The 12,410-nt window shown below is 48.8% G+C and overlaps 1 protein-coding gene and 1 long non-coding RNA gene across 3 annotated transcripts in view; both read right to left on the minus strand.

Moving 5' to 3' along the window:
- The window catches only part of BIN3 (bridging integrator 3), a 42,577-nt gene that overhangs the window by 18,599 nt on the left and 11,568 nt on the right, over nucleotides 1–12,410 (minus strand). For both annotated transcript variants that reach the window (XM_075736693.1, XM_075736694.1), the window contains exons 3-6: nucleotides 6,595–6,635; nucleotides 5,915–5,976; nucleotides 2,011–2,147; nucleotides 1,642–1,682 (exon numbers count right to left, since the gene is read on the minus strand). In XM_075736693.1, coding sequence (XP_075592808.1) covers nucleotides 1,642–1,682; nucleotides 2,011–2,147; nucleotides 5,915–5,976; nucleotides 6,595–6,635 — 281 coding nt within the window. The remainder of the gene's footprint in view (nucleotides 1–1,641; nucleotides 1,683–2,010; nucleotides 2,148–5,914; nucleotides 5,977–6,594; nucleotides 6,636–12,410) is intronic.
- LOC142598304 (uncharacterized) lies at nucleotides 8,814–11,154 on the minus strand. Its single transcript, XR_012832579.1, has 3 exons — nucleotides 10,057–11,154; nucleotides 9,940–9,969; nucleotides 8,814–9,644 (listed from the first exon to the last, which is right to left on the minus strand). It is a non-coding gene; the product is annotated as an uncharacterized LOC142598304 (long non-coding RNA).

A 12,410-nucleotide genomic window follows, 5' to 3' on the forward strand; every position in this document is an offset into this window, starting at 1 on the left:
TTTCATCAACTAACACAAGTTGAGGGGGGAAAAAACCAAAAACCCATGAAGATTTCAGAGACACAAGCCCTTCTTCCAATTTTAACAGAATGCTGGAAGAAAAAGTTAATGTATCTTTCATGAGGACAATCTAGATAATAAGCAACACAATTCCACAGCACAAGCCTGGGATTTTTTTTCTTTCTTTCTTCTTTTTCTTTTTTTTTTTCCCCCTAAATAATCAATAATTTCTGGTCGTGGATAGACGACCAAGGTAAAACTTGAGTCACCAAACATCCCCCAGATAGAAACACAGTGTAACCTCATGCGCTAAGTGGTATATGAGATTTTACTTTCAGATTTGGGCAGAAACAACAACTTAAAAAAAAACCCCAAACCAACCAACCACCCTGTGTCAAACCTAAACTAAAATTGTTATTCAGCAATTTGCAACACTTACTGTCATATTAAAGTCATTTTATTTTATTTTCGCTCGCTTGCTCTGTTCTTGTAACAAAACAGCAAATCTCAGGATTTCAGAAGACATTTGGTATAGCAACTGAAGCACTCCTTAAATGTTTAGGGGGTACAGCCTGTGACACCGGTAATGGCTGCTAACGCCGGTAGAAATTGTGCAGACAGTGGGGAATTGCACCAGATGAGACCTAGGTGACAAAATTGCCGCGGTGCTGAGGCATGACTGAGTACTGACGCACCGTATGGCACCAGCTAGCAAGGAACGGGGGGAAATATGGAAACCTGCTTCCAGAACAATACTGTCAACAGCTCTGGCTCTTGCTCTCTGATAAAGATTTAGTTCCAAGCCGTGCAATCTGCGGACAGGCACGGTTTGGAGCGAGGTCCGGCTCCAAATCCAGTGGGTTTCCCTCCACGGGCACCCTGTGCTGGCCCTTTGGACCACACGCAGTCTGAAGCTGTTCCTGCAGAGGTTTGCAAGACTTTCTCCAGGGTCCGAGACATCCCATCCTGGATCAGTTACCAGCCCGGGACAGGGGAGGCCGGTGGTTTTCTGTCTGTACCTCCCACCTGCTCACTCTCTAGCTACGACAGCTCTGTAACATCTCTTTCTTTCCTGCATGAATATATTATTTATAAACATGAAAGAACTTTCATTAAAAGCAAGCTGCTATTTTTTTTTTTTTTATTTTTTATTTAGAAAACTTCCAAAGGAAAGAAACTTTTTGTTCAAACCCCGGAATACTCACCGCCATGGGCTGGATGGCACTGTTGGTGCCTGCTGCCCACCGGGGAGCTCCCCAGCCAATTTTTGTCCTTTGGATGGAGCAAAGTGTTGGTGGTAACCAATGTATAGAGAGAGAGAAGCTGGATGCTTTAATGCATTCAGTATTACTCATCTCAGGTGTTCTTTAAAGTACAGATAAAGACATCTGGCAGGCTAAGACACGAGGTCTTCACCCTTGCCACAGAGTAAGAGTACGGGCTCAGCTAAACCATCCCACCTCCCCATGCCCCGGCTGCGAAGCAAGGAGGGGGGCATTTTGTCACAGGGCTGTGAACTATTACCTCTTTAGGAAGGGTTGATTTCTAACCTGACAACATCTCTTTTGATGATACACATCCCTAAAGTACACAGTTATGACAAACACTTGATATGGCTCATAAGACAATGTTGGTACTTACTTTTTCAAAGGCTCTATGACTGTCTTTTGGATCTGATTCACCTGTTGAAAGCAAAAGGGATGATTATATGTCAGGCTTGTTGAAAAAGCCTGTTTGCACAACGATACATGTTTGCACAGTGCCTACCATAGGACGATGTGGGCTTCTGAGCACAACCACAATGCCCTTTAACCAAAAAATAGCAAACTTCTCCCACGTGCCTGGGCTGAGCTGAAATCCCCAGTACAGCCCGAGTCAGAAGAAAAGTAAGATTATAGAGAAAGTCGTGTGAGAAGCATCTTGGAGACAATGACAAAAAGGGAAGGAGGAGATACCAACAGCACCTCGGCACACCCTGGTCTCCCCTTCTTCGGCCAAACCCATATTCACCTTCTCCTGGTTGAAAGAGTCCATCCTCTTCATCGCTGTGTCGAAGGCCGTGACCATCTCCAGAAAGCCAGGCTCCTGTTCGCACAGGGGGTTAGACAGCAGGTCCGAAGAGATTTTGACAGCCGATTTGGACATGGCTGTGGGCACCAGGAGCATGCAAAGGAAAGCAGAGAGGGTCACGACTCGGCAGCTGCCTGCTTGCTGGGACAGCCACACAACCCTTGACTGCCAGGGCTGGCACCTGCATCCACGGGCAAAAATTGGGGACTTCAGCCACCAAAGCACAACTTTCCAGGAAGATATTCACTGGTGGTTGAGAGAAAAGAAAGGAAGAGCCACCAATTCATTCACGTAAACACCCAGAGAACTGTTTTTATGTAAGTTAAGTCTGAACTGCTCCGGCTTGTGATGTTGCCAGAAATAATACCAGACTAACAAAAGCACTGTTCTCTTAAAAAAATGTAGATGGGGTTTTTATACGTCTTTTCTCGACAGACTATTAAGTGTCACTCTCAGTCTCACTACAGCTCTTCCACAATGAGAAAAATCACAGTCCATTAAGTCTTTCAAATGGCTTTACAAAAATATATATTTGAAGTGGATTTAGTGCTGGTGGAAAAGGACCAGACTGACAGGACTGGAAGACGAGGTTTCTCTTTTACTCTCAAAATAAGCACTACACAAACAGCAGAGACACAAGCTGGCTAAGCACTTTCCCTCAATGAGCCTAAATTTTCTGCCCGTGGAGACCAACGCCACAAGCCAGGGGACAATGCAAAGGCCAAAGTCTCTTCAGACCCCGAGACAGCCACCGAGAAATCCAGAAACACCAGGTCACACTTCGACGGGCTTCAGTTCCTGTCTCGCCGAGCACTTTTGCTTGTTTTCCATCAGACACATCTCTCTTCCTATCCACACGCTTGGTCTTCAAAAGGAAAATTAAATCTCTATGACAGTACCTCTACAAAAGAGCAAGAAAATAGCTAAGGTACAGAATGGAAAAAAAAGATGAAGCAAAAGGCAAGCATCAATATAAATGGGAATAAAGAAGAAGAAAAAAAGTCAACGGTACAAAAAAAAAAAAAGTGTTCTTTTTCATCAGCACTGCTGCTGGAAGTTATTCCAGTTAAGATCAGAAAGCCAGATGCTTGAGCCATGCTACAGATGAGCTTTGGAAAGACTCCTACTGTACTCACTCAGATATTAAAAGTTAAAGTCATCTGAATAATGGGGCTTAAGATCATAAATCAAGGGGTTAAACATTCTGATTTAAAGGTTACACACAATTATACAGAGAGCTCAGAAGCTAAATAGCTGGGAAGCTCAATGCAGAACGAGATGCTAACTACGGAATAACAAAGCTACCGTATCCGTCTATTATCCAAACATTAAGGGTTTAGGCATTTAAACCTTTAAACAGATGGGATATAATCCATATGTGTGACCACATCTGAGGAAGGATTTGTGCCAAAATGGGACGGAGTCGAGAATGGCAGAACTCCTTCAGCTGGAAGAAAAATTAGTTTCCCTTTATAAGGAGAGGACTGAAAGCGTACTGTAGCGAGGGGAGCTGCAGCGAGCAGTGGGGTCACGCCGGGAGGCCAGAAACTGGGGTTTTTCAGGCACGTTCAGCGAGACTTTGGCCAAGGCACTTCCCCTCACCTGAACAGCTCTGCCAAAGCAGCCGCAGTGGGCTCTGTGGTTTCCACAGCAGCTTCGCAGACCCCAGCAAACGCTGTGTCCCCGACGGTGCGCAGAAACCCGGGGCCTCGGGAGGGCATCCCCCGGTCCCAGCTCCACATGCTCGGTGACAAGTCCTGTCTTCAACTCAAAAGGAAAGCTCTTGTCTCCAATTAAAGAACATCCTCCCACTCCTTAAGATCATATTTTGTTCGGAAAGAGGTTGGGGAAGGGGGTTAGTGATCTTTAGCCACAGTACAGAGAGTGCTGCTAATAACCCGTACCCTGTTCCCAGCCATGCTGCTGCAGCTGGCAGGGCAGCGGCTGAGCCTCGCAGGAACATTTTCGTGCAGACAGAGGAATCGGTCTTGTTTCAAGCTGAGTCTTTTTTGGCAGAAGGTAGAGACTTTAAGCTACTAGGTCCAGTTTGCTAGGGAGTGTTTGCAGGCAGTGAATAATCAACCCCCTCGACACAGAGGTACAGTGGAAGAAATAAGATGCTCCGGAGGACATGACAATGCTGATACACTGCCATCCTCATCAGATATGGGGGATGGATGTTGGCTGAGCAAGCACAGCTCTCTCCTCTCGGGAATGGGCACTGCCAGGTGAGGAAAGCTGTCCTCAGTGCTTGATCAGATCTACCTCCTTTTTCCTTCACCCAGTCTTCATCAGACCACATTCAAAATCTTCCTTTACACTCATGATTTCATGCGTTTAAATGAGAAATCAGATCTTGGATCTGGCCAAGGCTCATTTGTGACTCTGCCATGTAGCAGAACGGAAAAAGAAAGTCCTCCCACAGCTCCTCTGGGACTTGAAATGCTCCATATAAACAACGCCCACTGCAAGGGAGGGGAGGGGAATCCTTAACAAGGAAAAACTTACCAAGGATCCCTGACAATGACCAAAGTCCCCAGAAAGGGCAGTTTTCACCCTGGAAAGGAGTCCTGGCAGCACCGGTTACTGGTGCCTTTCCCACCGCTCCCCTTGTGCAAGCACACACACGTGCCAGCACGGCGCTGGGCAGAGTGGGAGAGCGCGGGCAAGAGCTGGGATCCGTGTTTACATCTGGCAATATCCAAGCATGCACACACACATACAGGTGAGAACCTGTATCATGGGAAGCCCCAAATTTGCCAGCCCTCCCGCTGGCGAAGGGCCCTGTGGGGCTCCTTCCCACTCCTCTGCCCCTCCGTGAACCGAACTCCCACCAGATGAGTGTTGGACCAGTCAAGCCCACACCTGTTTGCGCTGGTGCATCTGCCTTGGCTCCGGAGCCGTGGGGGCCTGGTACAAATAGGGACTACTCCAAACCACATGCTGAGAAAAACCATCTGTGTTTAAAACAGCTCCTCGCTGCATGTTTCTGCAGGCTGCCCTGCTCAGTTCAACAACCAGCATCCACCAAATCTACTTCTCCCAGCTCCCCTCCGCCAGATCGCTCCGTCTTCTCCTCTCTCCCATCATCATTTAAAGCCTGCGCCACGTGGTGCGGTCACACCGGTTTCCTACCGAAGAAGCTATGAATGGAGCGGGCAGGAGCTGCCGTGCCTTGGGACAGGACACCTGCAGGGCTGACGTCATCCCACACAGGCAGCAGCAGGCAGCAGCAGGCAGAGATGACTTGTTTATTGCTTCCTCCATCGCCCACTGCCACGAGGTCAAGCCAAAGCAAGCAGCCACCAAGGGAACGAGCAGGGTTATTCCTGAATGAGAGCTGCTAGGTCAGCAGTCCACACGTGAAACACGTAGAGCGATGCACACGTGGGGCTCTACAGACCCCCCCAAAGCCTCATCCCACCTCCCTTTGGCTTCAGATAGCACAAGGAGCCCTCAACTGAAGTAGGTGAATATGCACGGCTTGACACAATAGGCTCAGCTGGAGACTGCTCCTGCCTGTCTAACATGAAAACTGGAATAATTACTCCTATTTTTTGGCTGCAGACACTGAGGCAAAGAAAAGAAAGTGACTTGCCCAAGGCCACACAGCAAGCCGCAGCTCAAGAGATAGGGACGAAGCCCATAACATACTTTCTGTTCCCTCGGTTGAGATACTGCTCGGCAGCCCTCATGCAGATGGCCTTGTAACTAAGCAAACTGAGTGGGACTGAGATCTAGATTTGTTTTCCAGACTTGTCACAGATTACTCATGTGATCTTGAGAAAGTCACTTCATCTCTTTGTGGCCAAGTTCACAGTCTATGTATCCTACAGTCACATACCCAAGTCTGCATCTGTGCTTTTCTTCATATCCTTCTGAAGTTTTTTGGTCTGATCTTCCAATCTGAAAGATGGGAGAACAAGGCAAAGTCTGAATCTTGGAAAGAAACAAACAGAAGTGTATCATACGTGCAACAAATCATTTACGGGCTGAATATGCTGGCTTCTGTTGTGAGTTAAAAATATCCAGGCGAGGCTCTATGAAGTTCAGCGCTGCCCAACCTTTTCTGGTTGTTTTCAGATGCTTTTCAACCTTTTCAGGTTGGGAATCTCTTATTCAAAGTCACATATTTTCTTAAGTCCTCACGCTTACCACAAATGGGAAAGTCAAACGCTTCCAGATGATAAGTGTGAGCTTATGTGACACAGTCGGTATGGTAAAACCAATATTCGTCCTCAGAGGTGTTGAGCTGTTCGGTGACCCCACAGTTTTCTGGTAATTTTACACTCTTTACTTTAGAGCTGCCATAATCTGCAAACCTCAACCCCACTGGAAATACTTCTTAGGGCACCTTTGAACACCCAGCCACCAGAGAAACTCTGAAGAATTAGAAATTACAGGGCAGCAAGTGATTTGTTGGGAAGAGCATAACTGGCTAAAATTTCCTGGGAAGATGCAATAAGAGGGCACAACAGAGAAGCATGCTACTGTTCCTGTTCTACCAGTGCGGTTGATACTTACTGCTGAAGCTTTCCATATTCCCTTTCAAAGTCTCTCTCCACCTGTGGAAAGAAGAGATGGAAATCAGCTCGAAGCCACTGCAGCAGAGCCCGGAGTGGCAACAACCTGCGCAGGGAAACCTGTCCTCGGGAAATGCCTACGTGAACCCAGGGAAGCATAAGCTGCAGCTATAATGGGAGTTAGGCTTCAAAAGTAAACGAAGTCTCAGTTTTTGTTGGGTTTTTTCCTCCAGACTCTCTTAGAGCAAAAGACACTGCCACCAACTGCCTCAGCTCATTCCAAGGATGTGCTCCAGCACATGAATTGGAAGCTGATAGAGTAAATGGGAATGCCTTAAAAGCAGAGAGATCGCAACTTAGCACGCACTGACGCAGGCACCCACAGCTCAGCTCGGTGCTGGCAGGGGACGAGCCCATTTTCTCTTCCAGCGGCACGATCGTCCCAGAAGGTGAGAGGAGCCGGTTCTCATCCAGCAGCATGCTGCGAAGGACCCCTGCGGTGGGTCTGCAAGTGGCTCGCTCCGAGCCGCTCTCTCCTTCCCCATCCTCAACAAGATGTTTTTTTTTTTTTCCCCCCAAAACCCTCAAGCCATTACCGAGCCCTCCAGTCTCCGTATTATTTGCCCCCTCGAAAGGCTCCTTATTCCTACAACAGCTCCCTCTGATGAAACACTTCAGCTGGAGCAGCGGTCCGAGCGGACTGCGGCACCTCGCAAAGGGAGGAGAAACCTGTGCTGGCGAAGAGCGCAGAGCTAAAGAACAGCCTTCTCCCGATGCTACATCAATGACTGCTTCCTCCTACTTGCTATCTGGCAGCAAATCTCCAGTGATACAAGATATTTTAAGGAACTTTCCTTCCATGCTGACTGTTTTAACACACACTTAAACATTCATTCCACACCTCGTCGACCAAATAAGCAAATGGATTTCAATTGACCAGCCAAGAGTAAATACATGCGCTTTTGTTGTCATGGGATCAAAACTAGGTTCATTTGTGTTGTCAAGCTACCATGCTATTAAGGAAATGCAAAGTGTTGCAAGCAGCCAGGACTAGAAGGATCCAAAGGTTTGTTCCAAATCTTCATGCTGTCCTCGGGATTTCAAACCCAGGCTCAATGTAACAGCATTACGTGAAACCAGAAAGCTTAATAGGGACATTTGCTTTTCAATCAAAATTGCTATTAAAAGACCAGTATTTTAAGATGGAGCCTAGCAATGCCAGTTTTCTTGAAACCTCCTTTTCTAATTATCTTTTTGGTCTGCACTTTCAGATACGCTCGAACTCCACAGCGACACGACCAGCCCGATCTGAAGGCAGCCGGTGACCGGTGCAGCGAGCGTGCCGAGTTTCAGCCCCATCCCCAGCGGACAGCTGTCCGCACCATCAGCTCCCACCATCCGGGGGATGCATGCTGGCTCTCTCTGCCGATGAAAAACCTCCACCGAGCTCCCAATTCCCTTTCGTGCTGCTAAAAATGGTCGTTGGAGAACAGGCATGGAGCAGTGTGGGGGCAGCTCACACGACTTCTGCCTGGTTCACAGTTCTGCAGAAATCCGCAGCAGCTGGTGCCTGGAGGTCAGGTAACCAGCACATAGTAAAAATCACCCTCGATTTCTATGGCTGTTCCGGCTGCTAAAATAACCAGGGAGTATTGCACTCTATTTATATGCCTTATGTGTGAATTGTTTTGGTTGCAAATCAGAGAGGGTCGGGCACGACTCAAAAATATGTCCTTTGAAGGCTTGTGGTATCCTTCCCCTGGCATGGAGCTCCAGCCCTCTTCACGTTCAGGAGGCTCAGCAGTCGGTTCCTCCAAGAACCGGAGGTTTTGGTCATGAAATGAAACTACCTGTGAAGAGTCACCGTATCTTTGTTGCTGTTTGATTCCCCCATTTACTGTGCAACGAGCGGAGATGAGCAAAAGGCATCGTTGCCTAATGAATATGAAGGCAAAACTTCCTCATCCTGCGACCCTCCAGGTGACGTGAACCCCCAAATCTTCCAGGGCTTCCCCAAAACACCCAACCCAGATTGCCCGTGTGCTTTCCACATACGATCGAGGTGACTCTACAAGGCGGCACTTCAGCTGCCCGGCCTGACTCACGTCTCCAGTGCCATCTATGCAGAGACAGCTGCCCAAAGATTGCTCTTATTTTTCACGCCCACAGTAGCAACTGGCTACCAGTCATCACAGTCTGCAGGCTGATGTAGCCCTCCCAGTCACCGCTACTCTCGTTCGCATCGCAGGAGCCCAGATATACGACAGAAGCAGCGAGGAGCAGGGCACTAGACAGATAAGACCTGCTCTCACGTGCTCCCACCGTGCAGATTTACAGCAGCGACCGGCGCATCAGAGGCATGCAAGGAGGACGAGCTGAGAGCGAGCCAAGTACATTTTGCAGAGTACGCAGTAATTCCCGCTCGCAGTAGCTATCATCAATGGCCACACGTATCCGACACTTACGGCAAAAGGCTATGGATAGGATTATCACGTTAAGACTAACGAGAACAAGAAGTACAGGCAAGAAAATTACAATATCCTGAAGGGAAGTTTCCATAATATTTAAATAATCCCACTTCTCTGTAGCCTCTTTCTGAAAACTCAAAAATCAAAACGTGTTTCTGTATCGAACGCTTTTTCTTCTAGGCATACAGGCTAGTTAATGCAAGATTGCTCGTCTCTGGGTTTTTATTTAAATCTACATAAAGAACGACGAGTTCTTAAAAGCACTGAAATAAAACTACATTCTTCTTTTTTCACCCAGTTATTTTTGTTTACAAACATTGGGCCTTCCACCGGCGATAACATCCCTCCTGCTTTAAGGGCAATATCATAATCGACACCGTGGTTACAAGGCAACGAAGCAAGACCAAAGCCCATACTACAAAGAGATGGAAATAAGGGACTGTGATGAACCTTCTTATTCCCCTGAGGTTAATTTCTTTTCCTGGAGGAGGAGGACTAGCTGATTCCTACATGTTCCAGTGGTCTCACCCTCTTCGTGGGTCTTGGGGAAAAAGAGGAAAGCATATGCTTCCTCCTCCCTCCTCTCCAAAAGAAAAAAACCCCCACATAATTAGGCCAGAAATTCTGCTGTAACCTGGAACTTCTGCTGAGCTTTTGCCACTCCATCAAGTCAGAGGAGATTCAAGGCAAGTAATGTGGGTGAACATTCACTCTGTGTCCGACAGTGGAGCCCGGAGCTAAAGCAATGCTGCAGAGCGCAGGTGTATCTGGGACTTCACGGGCTTCGCCACCCAGCAAGCTCTCCAAATCCCCATCTAGCAAGAAAGCTTTCAAGAAAAGCTGCTTAGGTGGCATGCCAAAAGGGAAAAAGGATGCACCTCCAAAGTGCAGAGACTGGTTACGTCCCCCTGAAGATTGAAGGAAGAGAGTGAAAATGAGCAAAATTATTTAACTGGCGTCACTTGATTTCACCCCACCATTTCTGGGACATTTACTTCGTTATTTTGGGATTTCCAGCTTGCTGGTGGAGCCCAATGGAAAGGCACTGACGGCCAGCAGCTGCAGTGGAATCCTCCTGCTCATGGAGCTCCTCCGTCCGACATCCCAGGGGAAGGCAGAGCTGCTGGGATGACTCAAGGAAGGGAGGCTTGGCAGGCGTGCGGGCCCACAGCTCAGGTCTCTGCTCCTTGCCAAGCTGACTCACCCAAGGTTAGCCAGCGAGGAGGAGGAAGGCGAGCCATCTGAGTCAGCCCAGAGCGCTGCCGAGGGAGGGAGGGAAGGAGGGAGGGAGGAAGGGGTAAAACCTGGGGGACACAAAGGGGCTGCGCGCTGGGTTGCCCCATCCCAAGAGCTGTCTGACTCCCTCGACTGCTGACCTGGCTCTGCACCCTGTGGGGACATGCGGCCGGCTCTTCTTCCCGGCTACCTGCCGGCTTGGATAACCCGAGCCCCGGTGAAGAGCAGGGTACAAGCTCGGGGTGACGCAGATGAACTTCAGCGAGCTGGAGCTGCGACAGAGCTCAGAAGACAACTACAGCTCTGGTTCCAGCGTAACCTCTGCTCGGACCGAAGTTATCCTGGGGGAGGGAAGAACATCTCTGCTGTAAGAGGCTTCATCGCTGCATCGGATTTGAGCAATAAACATTCTGCAGAGAGATATAATTCTAACAGGTTTAACTCCTATCACTGGGCATTAGTTTAATTGGGCTGTGTTACTGTGTCCTCTGTGGCTCCGCTGACAGCAGGTCCCCTCTGCGCATTAGATCCTCCCACCCGGCTCCTGGCCTCTCGGCAAGCCCGGTGACAGCTGCTCTTTTCAGGGGAGAGGAGGGGAGAGATTATGCTGTCTGGAATCGGATTTGCCCAGGTTAAGGTGGAAACAAAGCAGAGGCATGTCTGGGGGGTGGGAGATCACTTCAGTTCACCAGCTGATATTTTCTATGGGGGTTTCCTTCTACCTGAAGAGCTAAACTGCGGCTGACACCATGCCCTTCTTCAAAGGATCAGAAGCGAGTGGGCATAGGGAGTCATGACTAATTCCCACTGCAGCCTAGGCAAATTGCTTTTCAGTACTACTGCCGGCCTAGATGTGACACCAGCCCCAGCATCGTTTCATCAAGAAAAGGAAAAAAAAAAAAAAAAAAAAAAAAAAAAAAAAAAAAGGCTGGCTGGCGAGCGAAGCCTCTCTCAGCAAAGCGATTCTCCCCTCTGCTGCGCTCGAGCTACATGCCTCATGGAGAGCCAAATAAGTTAGATCCTAACAAATGCTGCTTTTTTTTCTTCCCGTCTCTCCCCCCCTCCTCTTTTGTGGTCCAATCTCTGTGAGTGGGAGATCCTCTACCCGCAACCACTTCCCTTCTGATCGGCTTGGGATGCAGCCCTGGAGATGCCACACCTTCCCACTTCCTGCAGCAGGCTCCAGAGGCCAACATCTGGAATATCACAGACCTCGGCTGCTACCGCTGTTCCCAAAAGCCTGCACAGATGGAGCGTCTCAGCCTGCAACTGGGAGGTAAAGTTGGGGGCCTCGAGCTCGCTAAAGCTACAAAGCAGCCCCAACACTTCCACACCATGATGCTGGATGCCTCGCTCCCAGGGGAGATCGGTGGTTTCCTGCCGTTTGTTCTTTGAAGAGCTGCACTTTACACTTACTGTGAGGTTGCAAGGCTTCGGGCTTCCTGTTTTCTGCTTTCCACATATCTGCTGCCTGGAGAGTATCATCATCATCAATCCATGGCAAGTGGAAAGCATTTAAAAATCGACATCCGACTCTGAGCTACTGAGTTGTTGACATAAAAACTTGTTGTTGTTTTTGGGGGAGCTGAGGAAGAGGGGGAAGGAAGGAAGAAAGGAAGGAAGGAAAGGGAAAAGGCCTGGAAACGATCGCGCTGCTGAATGAACCTCTGCCTGCCGGATATTCTGAGCTGTTCTACTTAATACACACGCACACACACACATATATAAGCAATGCCTGCCAACTGCCTCAGCAGATACCAGCAGCTCAGGGGAAGGAAAGCTCTCAAAGGTGCAACCGTTCATCTGCACAGAGCCCAAGCTGCTGCCGCAGCTCGGGGACGGCTGGTTTCAGCAATGGAGCACGGCACAGGGGAGACTGGCCGCGTCAGCCGGGCCGCCTTCCTCCGTACAAGGTGTCTCAGACAAAAATCTCGCAACAGCAAACGCAGCAGGAGTGGAGGGAAATCAGCAAGCGCTGGCAAGAGAAAAAAAAAAATATATAGTCAAGGATGTGAGAACAGGTTGGATGGAGATGTCCAAGAAAGCTGGCCAAGACACCCAGAGCTGCAGAGTAGTTGGTTCTTGCAACAGCCTGGAAGGACACTGGTGTTGG

The sequence above is a fragment of the Balearica regulorum genome, chromosome 27, assembly GCF_011004875.1.
Source record: "Balearica regulorum gibbericeps isolate bBalReg1 chromosome 27, bBalReg1.pri, whole genome shotgun sequence".
NCBI lineage: Eukaryota > Metazoa > Chordata > Aves > Gruiformes > Gruidae > Balearica > Balearica regulorum.